At 43.3% G+C, this 23,323-nt stretch overlaps 1 protein-coding gene across 1 annotated transcript; it reads left to right on the top strand.

Annotated features, from left to right (window-relative positions):
* The first annotated feature begins 2,717 nt into the window (after nt 1-2,717).
* Nucleotides 2,718-21,856, top strand: LOC113247244 (zinc finger protein 665-like). The gene is made up of 4 exons (XM_026488179.4): nt 2,718-2,796; nt 10,336-10,425; nt 14,738-14,864; nt 18,114-21,856. Exons 2-4 carry the CDS (start codon nt 10,411-10,413, stop codon nt 20,435-20,437), a joined length of 2,466 nt encoding a protein of 821 aa, XP_026343964.2. The 5' UTR covers nt 2,718-2,796; nt 10,336-10,410; the 3' UTR covers nt 20,438-21,856.
* The last annotated feature ends 1,467 nt before the right edge of the window (nt 21,857-23,323 follow it).

The raw sequence follows: 23,323 nt of genomic DNA, 5'->3' as shown, positions 1-23,323 counted from the left end.
AAAAGTGGTTGCTTTTCTATTTGTAGAATTGCAGCAATTTTTTTTCTTAGATCTCCAGTTGAGTTCACTGATGTTCAGAATGACTTGGTAGCTATCTAGCTGAATTCCAGGGACCAGACAAAACGAATGTCCCCAAAGCAAAGGAATGTTCTACCAAATGACCATGAAATAAAGCAGGCCAAGACACTAAGAGATTGGGATTTATATGGGAGGATAGTAATAGGTTACTGATTATGTGGTAGAAATAATACGGGAGACACGGTGTCTACATTCTTTGGATAGCTGGTTTATTTCAAAGATTAATGAAAATTAGTCTTATTTTTGACAGTCGAAGAGAGAACAGTTATCAGGAGAGTTAATCAAAAGAACCAGTATAGTTTATGCATGTATATGATTCACATTTAACTGCTGGTATAATTTTTGCTACCTTTTCCACCCACTTTTATTAAAGTATAGTTGTCAGATAAAATTGTATGATATTTAAAGTGCACATTGTGGTGATTTGATATACATATACATTGTAAAATGTATTGTAGTTGTCACAGCTATCACTTCACATATTTTATCTGTTGTGTGTGTGAGAACATTTAAGTTCTCTCATAGATTTCAGTTATACAATAGAATGTAGTTGCCGTGTCCTTAGTCCTTATTGGTCTTAGGACTGAAAGCTTGTACCCTTTTACCAACCTCTCCATGTTTCCCCAAACCCCCAGCCCTGGGAACCACTTGTCTAGTGTTTCTATGAGTTTGATTTAATTGATTGATATTTTTAAAAAAGTTCATCTTTTTAGTAATCTCTACACCCAATCTGGGGCTTGAACTCATGACCCCCGAGATCAAGAGATGTGTGCCCTACAGATTGAGCCAGCCAGGCTCCCCTCATGGATTTCTTTATAAATCACCGCATTTGAAGAAGTCACTTCTTCCAGACTTTACAGACCAGTTTTGGCAAGTAAGATCCCTCTCCAGCTAGGGCCTCAAGCTAATGGGATTGCCTCTGGGATCATGTGACAGTGGGCCTGAAGCCAGGTCACATGGCTCCTGCCTCATCCCCTCTAATGGGGAGGGGAAGGGGCATAGTCAGTGCATCCTTTAAAAATGACATGATACATCTTCTTTTATTCATGTGTGCTATGTCAGGAGACTCTGCTCAGTTTTACAGGAAAATATTTTAAATCTGCTCATTTCCCTATCTAAATATTATATTTTGATTGACTGCCAGTTCTCTGTGGATGAAATCTTCCACATGTAGGGAGGACAGAAAACATACTTGTAGTAGATGTTAACTAACAGATATTGCCAGAAAAATTATTCAGGGTAGAAATAAATTTATTGGATAGTTAGTTGATAATCTAATTTTACTTTCCTTAGGGTTCATATTAACGAGCATATACCTCCCTACTGAATGCCCTGAGAAATACTGCAAAATTGATTATTAAGTGAAATAAGTCCCAATGTCTTTCAAAGACTACATATTTTACAGGCTTTGTAAACATTCAGAAGGAAAAGCTAAAATATATTACAATTTGTAAACAAAAACCAATAATGACTTTCAGAATGGATGTATAGTGATTTTGAAATTATATTTAGATACTGATTTAAGTATATTTTGATGTAAACAAGTTAATCTCTGGTATTTGAAGGTAATTCATCTCGTGTGTAATAGAATAATTATAACAAACATTAGAAATTATATCAGGCAATTTATAATAATTTTTTAGAAGTTACTGTTGTTGGGGTGCCTGGGAGGCTCAGTCCATTATGCATCTGACTCTTGATTTCCGCTCAGGTCATGACCTGGGGTCCTGAGATCTAGACCCACCTCGGGCTCTGCCCTGGGCGTGAGCCTGCTTGAGATTCTCTCCCTCTGCCCCAACCCCCTCTCGCACTTTCTCTCAAAAAAAAAAAACCCACAAAACAAAACCCCAGAAAACCCAAACTTTTTTTTTTCAAGTTACTGTTGTTTTTAAAGCAGTGGTTGGTAACCCAAATTGTCATGTGCCTTTGCCGTTCACGGCTCATAGCCCAGGTCTCGTCCCTGTGAAAGTCTTCAGAACTGAACTCGGTGTGGAGCTTCGCCTCCTGGGTGAACGGGGAATCGAAAAAGAAACGCTGTTTTATTGGGTGTCAGTATAGCATTGCCCTTTCTCCGCAGGGAGAGCTTTGTATTTCACATTCTAATTTGTAATCCCTACACAGCTCCAGTTGCGTAATTAAATTCTTAAATTTATTATAACTAGAAAATGTTCCTGGACCCACCACGTCCCCACAGACCGAGATCCCAGTTCCCTGACCCCCGAAATGCTTCAGCTTCACGAGATTTTGCCGTAAAATTGTTAGAGATAGTGAAATAAGCAGGAAGCGAGGCTGCTCCTGAAGACAGGAAAGAATCATTTTTACGTCCTGAAGAGACACACCCTGGGAGCGGGCGGAGGGACACCTGCACTCTCGAGGAACGAGCGCAAGCCTTCCCGCTCCGCGCCCCGGCCACGCCTTCTGACGGTCGTCCCCCCAGGCTCCGCCCCCTCCTCGCCCAGTGCTCTCGAGGTACCTGCGCAAGCCTCGCCTCTCCGAGCGACCGCCCAGGTCCGCTTCCTCCTGCCCTGTGCTGGAGTCGCGTTTCCGCGCCCCGCCCTTTCATAGTTGCGTCCCGCCCAGGCCCCGCCCCCGCGTTTCTTGCGTAGGCCCCGCCTCCCTCTGCGCCCCGCCCTCATGCTGCCCCGCCTTGTAACTGCGCGTGCAGATTCCTGTAGACCCGGAAGCGGATAGCGCGGAGCAAAGGTCCCGCTGGGGAGCGTGAGTTTCCGTCTTTCTCGTTTCAACCTGTTCTTCGCAGTCCCCTGTCCTCCGTAGCCGGGGGGTGGGGGCCGCCACGGGCCTTAAAATCCCCGCACCTGCCCCTGCACCCCAAATAAATTCAGACGTCGCAGTGGGAGGCCGGGCGCGCGTCCCTTTCGGTTTAAAATCGCAGCCAGGCTGGTCCCTGCCAGCGGCACTTCCGTGTGGGGTCCACGCAGACGCCGGCTTCCGGTCCGTGTCCTGCTTGGGGGAGTCTTCGGACCCCGCCGCCCGCCCCGCGCCCTGTAGAGCGCCCTTCCGCGAGGTGGATTTATGTCGTTGGCGCCCCACCGCCTCCTTTCTCGGCCCAGGTGGCAGTCCCTGCAGCCCTCTCAGGAGAGAGGGAGGCCGCATGTCCTCCTCCGGGTCCTGGGATTCTGGAGAGCTCAGCCCGCTTCTCGAACAGCGCCCCTCTGAGCAGCTTCTCAGGCCCCACTCCCTGGTCCCCTCTTCCCCGGACCTCGCAGTGCGGTGGGTGACCTGGGCCTCCCTAGTGACACTCGGTGTTCTGTCCCCAGTTGCTCCCGCCTGGATAGTGCGCTCTTGTGGGAGGCGGGCGTCTTACTCCATCCCACGCCTACTGAATGTGTGGTCGAGGGAGATTGGGAGAATGAGACTACGGCTGAAGGACAACGTAGAGGATGGGTGAGGGACTTGCAAAGAGACAGTAAGAGAATAAGCTGAGAAAGCAGGTGGAAAAAAACAGAAGTTAGAGGAAAGCGGGATCTCCGGGGAGGTGAAGGAGAGCAGCATATGAGAGGGGCCCTTGTTCAGGGGTAGGAGCGGAGGCAGCATTGGTGAGGTGATTCAGATAGAGGGGGGACAGGACAAAGGAGTTAAAGCCTTGGCCGTCTAAGCAACGTGTAGCTGAGACAGAAAAAACAGGTGACAAGGAGAGCGGAAGAAGAAACAGCCCAGTATGGAAGTATGGCTATCTGGGGGTGCCAGAGTGGACCAAGGGAGTGTAACAGGGAAAGAAGCGAGGAGTGTAAGGGAGAGCAGGAAAGGAGCCCAGATGGGAGAAGAAAGAGGCAGAAGTGCATGGACACTAGGGATAATCAGAAAGATTGGGGAGAAATAGAAACTAGAGGGGAAACAAGTTGCAGAGTGGGGCAGAACAAGTGTGAGAGAAGGAATCCAGAGAAGGACAGACAGCAGGAAAGGAGAGGGGAACAGAATGAGCAGAAACCCAGGGGGTATACAGAAAAGAAAAAAAAAAAAGATCAATGCAGAGGTAGATAGAATGAGAGAGGAAGACACATGGTAGTGAAAAGAGTGGATCTCAATCCAGGTGATTCTGAGTTAATTAAGTTGTGGAATACTGATTTGTGGCTTTACAATGTAATACATTTGAAGCTTGTTTAAATTATATAGATGAGGATGAGAATTTCAAAACTCCTGTTTGTAAGGCTTCTGGGTTTTATATTTATTTGCATCAGAAGATAATTCCATTTGCAAACGCTGTTCAGCCAGGGGGCAGTGACTTGACTTAGGCAGTCATGGGTCACCGTCTTCCCTTTGCCTGGGTTGGGACTGGGTGGGGGAGGGGAGAAGTGTGGGGAGCAATGACTGTCACTACACACTGCCTTTAAAGGAACGTTACATTTACTGTGGTTTTTTTGGTAATGGATTTACTTTTTTCACCCTACCTCTCTTAGATTTGATTCGGTATTCTTGTGACTTGACATAAATCTAAGTTCAGTTACCACTTTTTTTTCTATTAATTTATTTTTTATTTATTTTAATTTAAATTAAATCAATTAACATATAGGGTGTTTTTAGTTTCAGGGGAGAGTTCAGTGATTTATGAGTCTTACATAACACACAGTGCTCATTACATCAGGTGCTCTCCTTAATGTCCCATCACCCAATTACCCCATCTCCCCACCCACCTCCCCTCCAGCAGCCCTGAGTTTCCTATGATTAAGAGTCTTTTATGGTTTGTCTCCCTCTCTGATTTCGTCTTGTTTTATTTTTCAGTTGCCACTTTTCTATAAATAATTATTAACTTCTGAAATAAGCTTTGGTGGCCTCCTATACTCAAGTCATGTTACTCTTTTCTCAGTATATTTTTTTAAGTTTTCATTTTAACACCGAGTCAATATGATGCATTCTTAATTTTTTTTTTTTACTTTGACACCAGAATTATTTAGATTTTTAAAAATTACAAATTGTTTGCCTTTTACATTTGTTTCTGGATTAGATTGAGCCTGCGTGCTTCCTCCTCTCTCTTTTTAAAAAAAAATACATATTTATTTTACAGTGAGAGGGAGAGTGGGAGAGAGAGAGCACAAGTGCTGAGCACAGAGCCTGACCTGGGGCTCTATCCCATGACCCTGAGATCATGACCTGAGCCTAAATCAAGAGTCAGCTGCCCAACCGACTGAGCCACCCTGACACCCCTCTTCTCTGTCTTACATATTAGAAAAATTTTTTGATAATATTACATATTCTTAGGTTGTTTCAATGAGTACCTGGTAAGGTTGTCAGTGGTCTTTAAGTATTTGAAACCTAGTTTAACCAGCTGCCTAATGCTCCGTCTTCTTCCCTTATGTGATCCCTTAAAACACTGGGCTGTGAGCTAGTAAGTCGATGTTCCCCTCAAGCCCCTTTTGTCTGCTTCTCTGCAAATAGAAGGATGGCTGGATTGACTTGAAACTTTTTTCCAAAAGAGCTCATCTATTCACAATGAAGAAATTTGCTCACAAGCAAACAAAAGAATCTCCAACAAAACCGAAATTTTAAAAAATTTGCTCAGAGTTTATTTCTATAGCTGACCCTCTTTCAGTGTGTTCTGCACCAATGGTTATGTTTTTGCAATTCTGATTTTTATATGTTTCACTGTGATTTTCTGGAAAAGAGGAATTAAATGCTTGGTATCAGCGTGATCAGACTTTCAAAGAAACTTATCTTTTGCTGGGGCATCTGAAAGAAGGTCCTGGTGCCTTAAGGGGGAGGATGATACGGACAAACTGCTTCTGGTCCATCAGACTCCATTTCAGAATTCACCCACACCCGGTTCTGTTCGCTCAGCTCAGACCTTGTCAGAACAGTCTCCCACTCTGGGCCTCAGTGAGCCTACTTGTAACATGCAGGTGGGACACTAGACCAGAACCTGAGTCTGAGCAATACTGATTTCTGAAATGATGGGTCACATTGGGTCTCTGTGTGGCAGTTCTTTGTGGATGGAGTGCCCAGTTGTCATTAGAATTTTAAATGGGTCCCGGGCCTCCAAAACTGAAGCACAAAAACACTAGGATGGAGGCAGAGACACAGGCTCCGAGTCCTAGCCCATCAGCAGATGTCTTTCCCTGCAGCAGGGGTCAATCCGTAGGCAGATGATACTGCTCCCTGGCATTGAACCCTCGGCTGGCCTCCCGTTGTCATCCCGACAAACAGTAGACCCTCACCGGGGCTACACCGCGCTGTATCATCAGGGCCTCTGGCAGGGTCTCCAGCCTCATCCTGGGAACTTACACAGTTCACACGCTTACTCTGCGCCAGTCACGTTCACCTCGTCTCTGTTCCCAGACACCAACCATTTCCATCACAGGACCTGGACCCTACTCTTACCTTCTGTCTCTTAATCGTGTCGGCTCTGGCCCTTTCTCCTCCTTCAGGTGTAGGCTCAGAGATGTGTCTCCAGCCTCTCCTGCCCGCCCGTCATCTGAAGTGCCCTTCCCCAGTCAGTCTGCCATGTCATGCGGGCTGAATTGTCTCCATGTCAATCACCCAGATGAGAGAAGCTCTTCTCCATTGACTATTTGGAACCTTTCCTGTTTTCCGTTCTACTGGGGGGGACCCAGACTGGCTGCTGCACCTTCCTTTGGGCTTGTGTTTCTGATGCTTGCTGAGTAGTCCTCAGAAGACCAAGGAGCTAGGGCAAGTCATGAGGATGGTACCCATATTTCTTCTGGAAGTTTCAACACTAATTGATCTAAACCTCCCATGGCTGCTTATTTTACTCAAAATAAGAGCGAAGGATGTACTGAATCCTAGAAAGCCCTGCAGACCTGGGTCCCCACATGTGTCACCCACGGTGTCACTGCCCTCTGCCAGCCCCCAGGTCTTCGGTTCTGGGCGCATCACCAGGGAGCAGCTGCATCTCGGGCAGGGGCTTTGCCTTCCAGCAGTTGATGTGCTCAGGGTCAAGGATCCTCATTTCTCTTCAGGAAGGGTGGGGACAAGGTCAGGAGCCTGAGTGGGCATAAAATAGACACCCTGAAGAACTAGAGGATCTTGTGGTCTGCTGTGAGTGGGGCGAGGAGGAGAGATCTAGGGGCTTCTCTGTCTCTGACGTCCTCACTGAACTCCATCCAGCCCATCCTCGACTGTTTTTAAACTGGACTCCATGTTGTCCCCGGTTGCTCACAAGTGTTCCCAGCAGGGCCAACTTCTCGGTCCCCATAGTGAACCCAGCGCCCTTCAGTTGGCCCTTGTGTCCGTCACTGCTGTGATGCCTGTGCCCAGCGGTCCCTGTGCCTTAGCCTGGTTTGCTCGTGCGTGCCTGCGAGAGAGGTAGGAAAAGGGGGGGAAATGGAAGTGAGCCTCCTTGAGGGGTCTGCAGGAGGAACATGGAAGCAAGTGTGGGCGTCTAGATGGCCCAGTGAACTGCATGTGCACATGTCCCAAGTGTGGTTGGGGCCGAGGGATGTGTGGAGCTGTTGGAAAGGGGTGTCTCAGTGCTGGCGGGAGCACCTGGAAGTGGGTTTATGGGTAGTCGTGGGACTGCATGGGTCTGTTTGGGGTGCCACTGTCATAGCTCGGGTTCCCTGGGACGCAGATGCGGAGACTGAGATTTGCCTGCTGGGGTTTAATTGGAAACTCCTGATGACACTGAGGAGGCACGAAGGGACTGGCTTAGGCAGAGACACGGTGCCCCGTGCTGTTGGTGGAACCGGGGCCTGAGCTGCGTCCTTCAGGGAGAGCTGGCTGCGGCAGGATGGTGCCTTGGGCCTGAGGGGGTGGATCGGGGGGTGCCCCCAGCCTCCGCTGCACATGGTGACCTCTGGGGGTCTTTTGGGCATCCTTCCTGCACCTCATCATATGCCTTACTCTTTGGAAGTTACTTGGTCAGCAGGCAGGGGTGGTGGTATCTTAGACACAGAGACACACATACTGCAGACCCTTTTTATTCACTCTTCCATCTATAGAGCAAAACATTCTCAGTTAACTGTTTCCCCCTTATTAAGTGTCGTTTTTTATGCTCATTTCAGAGCACAGTACACTAAACACTCTGTCTTCAAACCTGCTTTCAGTCACCGCTCGGACCCCATCCGGTCAAGCTTTCACAGCCACTGTGCTACTGAGACTCTCCAGGGACCTCCCTTTTGTCCAGTGATTGGTTTCCTGTTCTCATCTTCCTGCTCCTGTCACCAGCATGTGGCACGGTTGATCGTTCCCTCTTCCTTGAAAGACTGATTTTCTTTCCCTTCTCTGCTGAGCTCTGCACCCCGTGTCCGTGTGTCTCTCCATCTCTGCTAGGATGTCTGACACGCGTCTGCATCTTAATTTGTCCAAATATGGTCTTGACCTTTTCTAAAGGTCCTGTACATCTTGGTTAAGGGCCATCTTGTACTTCCTGGGACTTAGATACACGTCTTGGCATGAACATAAAATATGTAAGAAATTACATTATTCGCAAGTGTTAGTAAGATAAGAGAGAATTAAGTGTTTACTTAAAATGACAGGAAGAATACACAGTTTCTAAAATTCTTTAGAGATGTGGGAGGCAAATGTTGGAAGGCCAGGCCCTTCCCTATCTGCTTCCCCAGGTGCCTCTCTGACCTCCTCTCGTGCTGGTCCCCTCCTCACCCTGAGGCAGCCATGCTGGCCTCTTCCGCTTTCCTGGGTGCAGGCTTGCTCCTGCCCAGGGCCCTCCCAGGGCCTGTCCCTCTGCCTGGAACTGTCTGGCCCCTCAGATGCAGGTGGGAGACACCCTCCCCCAAGTCCTCAATCTGATACCACTTCTCAGGGGAACCTCTTGGCCCGCTCCCCCCCATCTCTGCCGCCTGCCCTGCATGTTCCCTTCTGCCCCTTCCCCTTCCAGGTCTGGGTCCTGGTGACAACAGCCTCCAAGGGGAGAGCAGGTGGGAGGTGGCATATCTGTTAGGATGGCTATCAGGAAAAGATAAGAGACAACAAGTGTTGGTGAGCAAGTGGAGAACAGGGAACCCTTGTGCGCCGTTGGCAGGAATGTAAACGGGTGTAGCCATTTTGGAAAACAGTATGGAGTTTCCTCCAAAAATTTAAAATAGAACTACCGTCTGATTCAGCAATCACACTTCTGGATCTGTATCCAAAGGAAATGAAATCAGTATCTTGAAGCGATATCTGCACTCCTGTGTGCATTATGGCGTGTATTATTCACAACAGCCAAGGTATGGAAACAAGCTAAATGCCGACAGAGGAGCGGATAAAGAAAATTTGAAACATATGTATACAATGAAGTATTATTTGTCCATAAAAATGAAGGCAATCCTATTTACGACAACCTGGATGCACCTGGAGAGAGCATCATGCTAAGTGAAATAAGCCCGATAGAGACAGACAGATACTGTGTGATCTTGCTGACACGTGGAACCTAAACACGCCCAACTTCTGGAACCGTAGGCTCGATTGGTGGTTACCAGGGGCTGGCAGGTGGGGAAAGTCGGGGAGGTGTTGCTCAGAGGTCCAACTTTCCATTTGTAGAATGAGTAAGTTTGGGTACCTGGGGTAAAGAACAGTGACTATAGTTAATCATAAGTATTATATACTTGACGTTTGCCTAGAGAATAAATCTTAAGTGTTCTCACCACACACGTGCACACAATGGTAATTGTGAGGTGATGGACGTGAGTTGATTGTGATAATTGCTTCGAATGATCACACTGTACACCTAAATATACATAATTTTTGTCAGTTACACTTCAGTCAAGCTGGAAAAGAAAAAACAGTGGGAGGTGCGTTGATCTTGCCTCTTCTGGGTGGTGCTCAATCCCAGCTTCCTATGAGATTGCGCAGGCATTTTGCAGATATATCCTTGGTGCCCCCCTCATAGATTCCCCTTCAGATAGTTGGGGGGGTGGGGAGCAGCCTCGATAATATTCGAAGTGCCCCCCGGTGTTTCTGATCTGTATTCGGCATTAAGCACCAAGGCTCTGGGCCCTTTGTGTCTGAGGCCTGAGATCTGGGCTTAGGGGGAGTGGGTTTCTGCTCTGCAGGGGGTTTGCAGGGCAGGTCTATGATTTGAAGGGGAGGGTCAGGGCCCCCGAGGTCCCCACTGCTGCGGTGTTAGGGCTTCACCAGGAAGGGAGTGTGATCTGAAGAAAGGGGTGGCAAAGCTCGCTTGCTGGTGTTTGCGTAGGCGTGTATTGTCCGTGAGCCCCTCTTGTGGCAGTGGGCAGCCGAGGGCCATCTCTCCCGCGGGGGGAGCATTGCCCTGTGTGTGTGGTTGTGGCATAGGGTGGGATATGATCATTCTAAGCATTAAACCGCATATTTTCAACTTTCAAGGTTGACTTCTCAGACTCATGTTGCCTGAGAAACAGATTCAGAAAAGGAGGAAGAGAAGAGAAAGAGGAGTCCAGAATGGCTTTTTCTCAGGTAAACTCATATTTTTGGTTGATGTTCTGTTTCTCCTTCCTATTGGACTTGCTGATCTCTAAAAGTACCCTTGATACATGCTCGTTTACACTCAGGCCTTCCCTCAGTCCCATCTCCACTTAGATTTCTTCTCATTGTGACCCAGTGGCGTGGAGCCATGAGGAGACTCCATGGGGCGCATCATGACGGGCTTCACATGGGCGTAGATTGGAGGCGGGTGTGGGCCCTGTGGTGTCAGTGCAGTTGGGCAGCGGGGATTGCTTAGGGCCACGTCTGGATGCGCTGTCAGCTCTTCGTACGCCAGGGTAGAAGAAACTGCACATGGAAGTCATGTATTAATGTCCCCAAATACCTGGTAACTTCTCGAAAAAGAGACCCATTCAGAGAAATCTGTTCTGCCTCTTATTATACTACATTTGAAGCTGAACAAGTAAGTCACTGCCTTCAAAAATTTTAATGATTAGAGGTGCCTGGCTGGCTCGGTGGGAAGAGCATGTGACTCTCTATCTCGGGCTTGTAAATTCAAGCCCACGCTGGGTGTAGAGATGACTTAAATTAAAACAACAACAACAAATGGGGCGCCTGGGTGGCGCAGTTGTTAAGCGGCTGTCTTCGGCTCAGGGTGTGGTCCCGACGTTCTGGGATCGAGCCCCGCATCAGGCTTCTCTGCTAGGAGCCTGCTTCTTCCTCTCCCACTCCCCCTGCTTGTATTCCCTCTCTCGCTGTCTCTCTCTCTCTGTTAAATAAATAAAATCTTAAAAAACAACAACAACAAAAAAACAAACCAAAACTCAAAATTTTAATGATTGGGAATGGAATGGAAAGTGTTTTATTCATCATTAGTTTTAAAATAGGAAGTCAACCTTTTCAAATTTGGATGGGTTTTATTTCTTTTTCTTGGTAATTTCTGTGGCTAGGATTTCCGGTACTCTGTTAAAGAGTAATGCTGAGAGTGTGAAGCCTTACCTTCTTTTTTATCTTAGGGAAAAAGCTTTCCATCTCTCACCATTGAGTATGTTAGTGATGTGCTTTTCATATATGGCTTTGATTATGTTGGGGTAGTTTACTCTTCCTGGTTTGTTGAGTGTTTTTATCCTGAAAGGTTGTTGAATTTTATCAAAGACTTTTTCTGCATTAATTGAGTTGATCAGGGCTTTTTTTTTTTCCTTCATTCTATTAGTGTATTGCATTGATTGATTTTTGCATGTTGAATCATCCTTACCTTGGAGGAATAAATTCCACTTGGTTATGATGGATACCCGTTTTAATGTACTACTGAATTTGGTTTGCTAGTATTTTGTTAAGGATTTTCGATTCGGTATTCATCAGGGATATTGGTCTGTAGTTTTCTTTTGCTCTTGTGTCTTTATCTGGGGTTGGCATCAGAATCATGCAGACTTCATAGAATGAGTTTGCAAGTGTTCCATCTTCAATTCTTTGGGTGATTTTTAGCAGGAGATGGGTTAATTCTTCTGTAAATGTTTGGTAGAATTCTTTAGTGAAGCCATCTGGTCCTAGGCTCTTTGTTGGAGATTTTCGATTCCTGCCTGCATGTCCTCTATAGGTATAATTCTGTTCCCGTTTGTTACTTCTTCATGATTAGGTCTTGGTAGGTTGTGTGTTTCCATGAATTTACCCTTGTCTTCTGGGTTATGCATTGTTGGCATGGAATTGTTCATAGTACCGTCTTCGAGTCCTTTCTAAACATTCGAAAGGACTGTGTCATTAGTTGTAATGTCTCGTCTTCCATTTCTTTCTTTCTTTCTTTTTTTTTTTTTAAGATTTATGTATTTATTAGAAAGAGAGCATGGAGAGGAGGGGTACAAGGAGGGACAGAGAGATTGTTTAAGCAGACTCCACGCTGAGTGTGGAACCCCACGTGGGGCTTGATCTCATAACCCTGAGATCAGGACCTGAGCCGAAACCAAGAGTCGGACACTTAACTGACTGCACCCCCCAGACGCCTCTGTGTGTGTGTTTGTTTTTAACTTGGTCTAGCTAAGGGTTTGTCAATTTGTTAATCTTTTCAAAACCCAACTCTTGATTTGTTGATTTTTATATTTTTTATCCTCTTTGCTGTAATCTTTCTTCCTTCTGCTAAATTGGGTTCGGTTTATTCTTCTTTTTCTGCTTCCTTGAGGTGTAAGATTAGATTTTTGATTTGAGATCTTTCCTCTTGTTTAATGTAAATATTCACCATGTAGACGCTCCTCTCAGTGCTGCTTTCACCATATCCCTACATTGGGATGTGTGGTATTTTCATTTTCATCTGACGCTTTAAAAATTCCTTGTGGTTTCTTTCTCGACTCATTGCTTAAGGATGAATTGTTTTAATTTCCACATTTGGTGGATTTTTCTGTTTCCGTTTTGCTATTTGTATTTGTTTCAGTTCACTGTGGTTAGAGAAGATGCTTTTTATGGTTTCAGTCTTCCTAAATTTGTTGATATTTGTTTTGTGGCATGACATGTGGTCTGTCATGGAGAATGTTTCATGTGTGCTTTAGAAGACCATGTTTTGCTGTTGTTGGGTGGAGTGTTCTCTCTGTCTGGTAGGTGCATTTGGTGATAGTGCTGTTCAGGTCCTCTGTTTCCTTCTAGATCTTCTGAAACTGGGTATTGAAATATGTTACTGTTTCCTTATATACTTGGGGGCTCTAGTGTTATATGCCTATGTGTTCATAATTCCATCTTCCTGGTGAATTGACCCTCTTATCATTATAATGTCCTTTGTCTTTTGTGACAGTTTTTGTCTCATAGTCTCTTTTGTCTGATAAAATATAGGGACCCCTGCTCTCTCTAGGATCCCACTTGCCTGGAATATCTTTGTCCTGCTTTCATTTTTAGCCTATTTCTGTCCTTAGATCTGTGAATTTCAACAGTTCCAGCTCTTTGACTCTCTCTCTCTCTGTTTTTTCCTCCTTCAGCCTCTTCCTCTCGTCCCTGCTCAGGCATGCTGTAGGATGGTGAATGTCAGGAGCCCCGGCCAGCCTCTTTCCTCCACCATAATTTCTGAGGAAATGCATGCAGTGTTTTTCACTTGAGTCATGACATTTGGTAAAATGTTCTTGCTTAGTGATAATTTTTTCCCCAGTTTCCTTTTTGTCATTTTTTTCAAGTATCTATTACTGCGATTTTTTTAAAAATCTTAATCTGTTCAGTTAGTGTATAACACTGGTAACTCTTCTAATCTTGAACCATTGCTTTATTAGTGGAATAAATAAACTGTTTGGCTTTTGTTAATGCTTACATACCTACATTTAAATGGTTAAAATATAAATATTTTTGAATTCAGGTATTTTATAGAGACTGGAGTTAAAGTATTCTATATTTTTTTCATGTTTGTACCATCTCTTTACCAGCCTACTATACAGTCATATTGACAAACTGAATTAAGTACAATTTATAAATTGTCATTTTCCCAAACATGCTGAAATACATGTGAATAAAAAAAATCATTCAAAATTATGTTGAGAAAGAACTCTTCTCATTTCGGTTAATTCATGTTGTTTACGCGTGTGTGCACAAGTGCGTGGATGTGAAAGTCCGTGGATGTGAAAGTCCGTGTAAAAGACTTTACAAAGTCTTTGTAAAAGACGTCATTTTGTAAATTTCATATTTTTTGGCAGTAGAAATTAAATATATTCCATGGCCTTTAGTTCTTTCTATACTGTCAGGCTAATGATTTAAATTGTAGAATAGTAGTACGAATAGTAACATTTAGGGCTGCCTCAGTGACTCAGTTAGTTGAGTGTCTGCCTTTGGCTTAGTTCATGATCCCAGGGTCCTGGTATCGAACCCTGCATTGGACTCCCTGCTCAGTGGGGAGCCTGCTTCTCCCTTTCCCTCTGCCTGCTGCTCCCCCTGCTTGCACTCTCTCTGTCAAATAAATAAAGTCTTAAAACAAACAGACTTCCAAGTTATTGCCGTTGTTACCCTCATCACAGTTTTTAGATCCACTATGAATTTGTCATCTGAAGATAGCACTCGTGTTCTCGCTCGTCTAGCTATCACTCAGCATGTAGGACATATTATCTAATACTTTGTAGAGACAATGCAGTATTGACTTTTTATGTGTCTGCTTCATGTCATGCATTGTCCACATAAATGAGAGATCCACACTTATTTGGAGGGCATCATAATCCTTACGGGAATGCATAAGAAATTAAAATTAGAGACACAGAAGTTGCTCACAATACCTTAACAGGGATCTGTTGAACACTCACGTTACCAAATTGTTACATACACTTCTCTCTTCTCATTTTGTGTGAAGAACTTTCCCATGGCCTTTTGGTGAAGTGTGTTTTCATTTCAGGGACGGTTGACCTTCAGGGATGTGGCCATAGAATTTTCTCAAGAGGAGTGGGAGTGCCTGGACCCTGCTCAGCGGGAGTTGTACAGGGACGTGATGTTGGAGAACTACAGGAACCTGGTCTCCCTGGGTGAGGAAAACGTTCCTCCAGAAGTGGGGGTCTACCCTTGGGTATCTTTGCATTTTCCCTTGTCTGTCTTCTGGGGGCCCCTGTCCTGCTTGACTGAGATTGAAGCCCTGTTGACTCAGAAATGAAAAGCCTCATAATGTGGCATCTGGACTTCTACTCTCTTCTTTCTTCAGGGGTTGTTCTAGAGTTTAAGAATGCATAAAACCATATGGCAAACTTAAAATACCCAGTTTCCTGTTTTCTTCCCCTGTGCTTTTGATTCAGTAGTTTTAGAAGACAGCTATAAATCTGCATGTTATACTGTTGCCTGTGCTCTTAGGAAGCAAGCAGTGGAGGAATTTGTGATATATTTGTTCTAGATCCATCTGTGATATCCTCTCTCCTCAGCTGAACAAAGAGCTAGGATTGTGGAAAGCCATAACACATCACATTCATGTTCTTTCTTCTTATAAGCAGGAATTTCTGTTGCTGATCTGAATATTATGTCCTTTTTGGAGCAAGGGAAAGAGTCCTAGACTGTGGAGGGCAAAGAGCAAATAGCATAAAACCAAACGGGTGGGAATGTGTGACAGGTGGGAACACAGGGAAGAGCTCAGAAGGGCAGAGAGGAAGCCTCACCATTAATAGTGTTCGAGAAACTCTGCAATGGGAGAGTTCTACGGGAAAACAAAAGCTGCTTTCTTGTGAGCTCTCGGACGAAATTTTTCTCCTCGCTCGTATATCACTCAGTCTTCAGACGAGTCACTTCGGTGGCGCAGCTGGTTAAGCATCTGACTCTTGCTTTCAGCTCAGGTCATGATCTCACACTCGTGGTATTGAGCCCCATGTCGGGCTCTGTGCTCAGCAGGGAGTCTGCTTGTGATTCTCCTTCTCCCATTGCCCCTCCCTCAGCTCTCTCGCACATGCGTTCTCTCTCAAAATAAATAATAAAATCTTTTAAAAAATACAAATTAGTCCTGTTGATGGTATGGAATATTGCATATTTTATGGTACACTCAAAAGTTACTTTTGTTTAATAAGAGATACCGACTTTGTCATATTTGTTATGAGATATCCCTTTGCATCATATTCTGTATGTTTTCATTTTGCAGTTCTCAAAATTTTGTCTCTGATCTTAGTAAATGTTCAAAGAATACACTCTGAGCTATATACATTTGGGGCTAATGAACTGAATAACTAGAGGGCACTGCATAGATAGGGAATTGCTCTGTTGTCTGGCTGTTACATAACTGCAGGCAGGAAATCATAATTGTGACTTCTGACTTCTTTCTCCAATTCCCTTGTAACGTATTTTTCTGACCTGATATTTTAGAAGTCAGTGACCTCAACCTATTTCCCAGTTTTCATATTGTGTGCTCTTCTAGAATAGAAATCTTTCTTCTATTTTTATTTTATCTTATTTATTTAGAGGGAGAGAACATGTGAGTGGGGGGAAGGGCAGAGGGAGAGATTTGAAAACAGACTCTGCAGTGAGCTTGGAGCCTGGCACAGGGCTCGATCCCATGACCTGAGATCATGACCTGAGCCAAAACCAAGAGTCAGACACTTAACCAACTGAGCTACCCAGGTGCCTTGCTTTCTTTTACTTTTGAGGGGAAATGTTTAGAGCTCCACAGAGTACAATTTTCTATAATTTGGTTACTTATTATTTATTGCTGGTTTTATCAAGGGTTACTAGAATATTTTATTTATTAATTTTTATTGTGATTTACAGATAGTTTATTCAATATAACTGACATGTACCACTTGTTAATGTTGTAAAATGCCTATATTTCATGAGTACAGAGAATTTTATAACAGGTATTTGTAAAATTTCATTTTGTAAACATTGTTTTATTAAAGTTTTCATTTTCTGGGGTGCCTCGGTGGCTCAGTCAGTTAATTATCTGCCTTCAGGTCAGGTCATGATCTCAGGGTCCTAGGATCGAGCCCGTCATTGGGCTCTCTGCTCAGCAGGGAGTCTCCTCCCTTTCACTCTCCCTCTGTGTTCTCTCTCAAATAAATAAAATCTTTAAAAAAATTAAATTCTTCATTTTCTCAATGCTGTATTTGTTTTGCAGTGCTAGTTTGCCGTTTATTTATATTATTCATCAGATAAGCTTGTTCTGGATTACTTACCATTGTAATAGATTATCTGGTCTTCAGCACTTATTTATATACAAGTATACAGAAAATTCTGTGTAATACTTTTTTCTCTGTTATGAGACATATTTACTGCCAATTGGTATGTGCTTTGGGATCACGGTGAAAAAAATACCCTATCTTACAAGTGTTGGTGAAGATGTGGAGAAAAAGGAACCCCCTTGCACTGTTGGTGAGAATGCAGTCTGGTGCAGCCACTGTGGAAAAGAGTATGAGGTTCCTCAAAAAGTTAAAAATAGAACTAAGATGCAGCAATTGCACTACTGGATATTTACTCAAAAGTTACAAAAACACCAATTCAGAGGGATACAAACACCCCTATGATGATAGCAGCATTATTTACAATAGCCAAATTATGGCAGTGGCCCGCGTATCCATCGATAGATGAATGGATAAAGAAGATATGTATACAGTGGAATACTGTTCAGCCATAAAAAATGAAATCTTGCCATTTGCAACAACATGGATGGAGCTGGAGAGTATAATGCTAAGTGAAATACGTCTGTCAGAGAAAGACAAAGAGCATATGATTTCACTCATTTGTGGAATTTAAGAAACAAGGCAAACAAGCAAAGGGGGAAAAAAGAGGGAAAGAGACAACCAAGAAACAGACTCTTAACTATGGAGAACAAACTGATGGTTACCAGAGGGGAGTTGGGTGGGGGATGGGTTAAGTAGGTGATGAGGATCAAGGAGTGCACTTGTCGTGATGAGCATGGGGTGATGTAGGAATTGTTGAATCACTATATTGTAACCTGAAACTAATATAACACTGTACGTTAACTATCCTGGGATTAAAAAAGAAAAATACCCTTTCTTTGAGAGCTAACATAATTTTGTACAGCATGAGTATTTTTGTCATTGGGTGTTTGAAACTAGGCTATCCTAAAATTAATTTGTATTACAGATGAGCCCTCTTTAGTAAAAAAAAAAAAAAAAAAAAAAATCCTATCCCTTTAATGTTACTAAAATTTTGAAGATCATGGGAAGTTTTATAACTGTGTTCAGTATAAGTATTACTTCTGTTGTAATACTATGTTTTCAACATGGAACGTTTATTTGTGAACTATAATTAATAGGATACCTATGGCTCTTTATATCTTATAGATGTCTCTCCTACACATGTGATGAAGAAATTACAACCAAAGGAGAACAGTAATACAAGAGAAGTATTCCAGACAGCGATGTTGGAAAGGCATGAGGGCCATGAAATCAAAGATTTTTACTTCAGGGAAATCCAGGAAAACATGCATGACTTTGAGTGGCAGTGGGGAGATGATGAAATAAATTACAAAGAAATGTCCGTAACCCATAAACACAGTCTCACTGATAAAAGAGATCAGCGTGGTAAAAGTGATGCGGGAAACACGCATGCTGTAAATAGACTTGGATTAAGTTTTGGGGGTGAGCTACACATGTTTCAGACTGAAGGGAAAACTTATGAATGTAATCAAGTTGAGAAGTCCGTCAACAATGGTTCCTCAGTTTCACCACTTCAGAGAATTCCTCCTACGGTCCAAACCAACATTGCTAATAAATGTGGGGGTGATTTTATTCACCCTGTGACACTGACGCAAGAGCAGAAAGCACATAGGGAAAAACCGTACAAATGTCATGACTGTGGAAAAACCTTTAATCAGGGCTCACACCTCACTAGACATCAGATAATCCATACAGGAGAGAAACCATATAAATGTAATGTATGCGGGAAAGTCTTCAGTCAAAATTCAAACCTTGCAAGTCATCAGAGAGTCCATACTGGAGAAAAACCTTACAAATGTAATGAATGTGGCAAAGCCTTTAGTCAAAATTCACACCTGGCAAATCACCGGAGAATACACACTGGAGAGAAACCTTACAAATGTAATGAGTGTGGCAAAGCCTTTAGTGTGCGCTCAAGCCTAACAAACCATCAGGTGATCCATACTGGAGAGAAACCTTACCAATGTAATGAATGTGGCAAGGCTTTTTGCCAAAGTTCAAAGCTTGTAAAACATCACAGAATTCATAGTGGAGAGAAACCACACAAGTGTAATGAGTGTGGTAAAGCTTTTATCCAAAGTTCAAGCCTGACTGACCATAAGAAAAGTCACACTGGAGAGAAACCATACAAATGTAATGTGTGCAGCAAAGCATTTATTGTGCGTTCAAGCCTAATAAGCCATCAGGTGATCCATACTGGAGAGAAACCTTATAAATGTAATGAATGTGGCAAGGCTTTTATCAAGCGTTCACACCTTAAGCATCATGAGAGAATTCATACTGGAGAAAAACCATACAAATGTATTGAATGTGGCAAGGCCTTCAGACAATGGTCTGACATCAGGATTCACCAAAGAATTCATGCTGGAGAGAAACCTTTCAAATGCCACGAGTGTGGCAAAGCCTTTACTCAGGGCTCACACCTCACTAAACATCAGATAATCCATACAGGAGAGAAACCATATAAATGTGATATATGTGGGAAGGTCTTCAGTCAAAATTCACACCTAGCAAGTCATCGGAGAATCCATACTGGGGAGAAACCGTACAAATGTAGTGAATGTGGTAGAGCCTTTAGTGTGCGGTCAAGCCTGACTTACCATCAGGTAATCCATACTGGAGAGAAACCTTACCAATGTAGTGAATGTGGGAAGGCCTTTACCAAGCGTTCACACCTTAGGCATCATGGGAGAAATCATACTGGAGAGAAACCATATGCATGTGTTGAATGTGGCAAGACATTTCGGCAGTGGTCTGATATCAGGATTCACCAAAGAATTCATGCTGGAGAGAAACCTTTCAAATGTAATGAGTGTGGCAAAGCCTTTACTCAGGGCTCACACCTCAGTACACATCAGATAATCCATAGAGGAGAGAAGCCATATAAATGTGATGTATGTGGCAAAGTTTTCAGTCAAAATTCACACCTAGGAAGTCATCAGAGAATCCATACTGGAGAGAAACCTTACAAGTGTAATGAGTGTGGCAAGGTGTTCAGTCAAAATTCACACCTTGTAAATCACCGGAGAATCCATACAGGCGAGAGACCTTACAAATGTAATGAGTGTGGCAAATCTTTCAGTGTCCGTGCAAGCCTAAGTAAACATCAGGTAATCCATACAGGTGAGAGACCTTACAAATGTAGGGAGTGTGGCAAGGCTTTTAACAGGGGTTCACACCTTAGGCTTCATGAGAAAATTCATACTGGAGAAAAGCCATACAAATGTATTGAATGTGGGAAGGCTTTTAGACAATGGTCTGACCTCAGGATTCACCAAAGAATTCATTCTGGAGAGAAACCTTACAAATGCCACGAGTGTGGCAAAGCCTTTACTCGAGGGTCACACCTCACCAGTCATCAGATAATCCATACTGGAGAGAACCTTACAAATGTACTGAACGTGGCAAGGCTTTTAGGGATTGCCTTAAACTCAGCGTTCACCAAATAGTTCATATTTATAAGTGTAACAGATGTGGCAAAGTTTTAAATTAGTACTCTTCACTAGATATGAGTAAATATCCGGTAGAGAAACACCAGATATGATTAAATATCCACTAGAGAAACCACACAAAGTTAATGTATGTGGCAAGGATTTTATCCAAAGATCAAAAATTGGGGAACGTGCTAGAGCAATACCTTATAAATGCAACGATTGTGGCAAAGCCCTTACCTTGAGTTCCAAGTATGTTGCAACAACAGAGTTCATGTTAAGAGAGACCATGTAAATGTGGCAGAGCTGTTATCTGGGCCTCACAATGACATCAGAATACACATCTTTCAGAGAAACCACACAAAGTAACGTGTATGCTAAGGTTTTATCCCCAGCGTCAAAACTGGAACATCAGAGAATATATGTTGGAGAGCTACCTTACAAATGTAAAGAAAGTGGTAAGGCTTTCATCCAATGTTCATGCCTTTGGAGTAATGAGAGAATTTATGTAGGGGAAGCTACACCAAATATGCCGAATGTGGAAGTGCCTTTAAGGAACAGTGTGCCCTCGGGATTCACCAATGATTTGATACTGGGCAGAACTCTTATAAATCCGATAAATTTTTTGACCAATCCACAGACCACACATCAGAGAATCCAGGAATAACTGGATATAACTGGAATAATTGTCTTTAGTTCTCTGCGATTAACCTGAGATGTTACTGCAGAAATGTGTCCAAAAATGTTGAGATTCCTGTATCATGGGAACAAGGACGTGTGGAAGTAGCTCATTATTTTCTGTGTACGAGGTATTTATTTACTTGAGTTTTCTTGAAAAGGCTACATTACTGTGAGTTTCAACCTGAAGTTTGAAATCTGTTGATCTTAAGCTTTGCTTATAGGCCTTTCCTGATGGTCTCTGAAGAGGAATCACAAGATGAAGGAGCCTACTTTTTGGGTGTGACTTATTTATGTCCTCGTTCCCTGGAACAAGGACACTGAGTTGTCAGATTCACTATTGTATGAATTCGCATTGGGGAGAGGCAGAGAACGATGCAGACCTCCATATAAGCCATCATGCTTGTTACGTTCAGGGCCCCCTTCTCTAGATGAATTATAGGGACTGGACTTGTCATGGGAGGACAGTGATAGTTTGTTCACTAGGGACTGATTATGTGGTAGAAGCAACGCAGGGGAAGATGTTAATAACTGTTCTAATCTGTCAATGACAAATTGATATATTATTATTGACAGATTTCCCTTTTCTTGGAAATTGAAGAGAGCAGTTATCTAAGAAGGCAATGGAATGGAAAGAACTGGGACAGTATGTGCACAATTCATAGTTAACTCCTGCCATTACATTTTGCTATTGTTTTCTTCAAAATGTATCACAGCTCTCATGTTGTAATTAATAAAGTTTAAACAATTTCCCCATAACTCTGAAGGAGTCATGTTCTAACACAGTTTATCCCACCTGTGTGGGGTACTTTGTAACACACACTAACCGTGCACCATTAGGCTCTCAAGGGTGAAGGAATCTCTGACAATTTCTCTCCATGATGGAATCAAAGAACAGTTTGGGGATTATATACTTAGCACTTGCGTTATTCTCTACATACTCTGCCCCAGGATGTTTATGTGGCAGTAATGAAAATGCCGTAGCAGTGCAAGTTCAGGACTCTCATCCCCTAAAGTCTGCCCCCCATTCATGAATATGCGCCATGTGATTACATTTCTTCATGTGTCTTGTGCCCAAATACAACCATGGTATGCACCTTGACTTAAATAAAGCAAAAGTAGGAACGTAGGAAACATGAAAAATTCAGAAATAAAATAATTTCAGAAATATGGCCAAAAATAATCTATTTTGAGCTTGAAGCACTCGTGAAATAATTTAGGACAAACAGTATATAATGGAAACATCTGATAGATAAACTAGAAATTTCATGTATACACCCTCCACCTTTGTTGTTAATTTGCGCTTGTGGCCATCCGCTGGAGCAGGTGGAACCCTAACCAAAGTTGGGTTTGGATATTGAGACTGGTGATGCCATGCACTACAAGCATTACGAGAACACGTGTTACCTAATGAAGATTTCTAGGGCAGGCACGTAGACTTCCAGGCTGGTCCAAAAATGATTCGAGAGAACAGGAAATGGGGACCGGTTTGGTGTGTTAAGGTGGTTACTGGGTGGGGTTGGGGGGAGGGTACCTGCTGTGGTTTGAACTTCAGCTGGCATCAAAGGAGGGAGCACGTAGGCTTTTTTTATCATCTTGCCCAGATGGGTAGAATAGAGGTGGTAGTGAGCCTTAAAAGTATCAGTAGTTGGGGGGCACCTGGGTGGCACAGCGGTTAAGCGTCTGCCTTCGGCTCAGGGCGTGATCCCGGCGTTATGGGATCGAGCCCCACATCAGGCTCCTCCCCGCTATGAGCCTGCTTCTTCCTCTCCCACTCCCCCTGCTTGTGTTCCCTCTCTCGCTGGCTGTCTCTATCTCTGTCGAATAAATAAATAAAATCTTTTAAAAAAAAAAGTATCAGTAGTCAACCATCAAGAAATGGATACTCTTTAGTAAACCTGAATATTTACTCTTGAAATTCCTGATTTCTTGGTTGGGAAAGACAAAATTTTCTTCATGCTAATAATTTATTACATTCCCTTCCCTCCTCTACACATAGGTTCCATTGTATGATATGGTTGTTGAAAATGCTTATAAAATACTATTTAGATAAATTGCCTTAAGATGTATTGACATTTTAAACAAGTTGTTTGGAAATGTTTATTAGATAATAAATATTACTAGAAGCAATTTTCCAAATGATTTTAAAAGGTCAATTTCGAATTAGGGTCTTAAGCAATATGTTACATGATCCATTTTCAACTGTAGTAAAACCTTCCTTCCTTC

This window comes from Ursus arctos, unplaced genomic scaffold (assembly GCF_023065955.2).
Source record: "Ursus arctos isolate Adak ecotype North America unplaced genomic scaffold, UrsArc2.0 scaffold_19, whole genome shotgun sequence".
Taxonomy (NCBI): Eukaryota; Metazoa; Chordata; class Mammalia; order Carnivora; family Ursidae; genus Ursus; species Ursus arctos.
The sequence above is the reverse complement of the archived record's forward strand: the minus strand, read 5'-3'. Positions and strand labels throughout refer to the sequence as shown.

Excerpts from the sequence above, each read along its gene's own strand:
- LOC113247244 (XM_026488179.4), top strand. Across the intron at positions 14,865-18,113 it reads CAGGAACCTGGTCTCCCTGG|ATGTCTCTCCTACACATGTG; the intron begins GTGAGGAAAACG and ends TATATCTTATAG.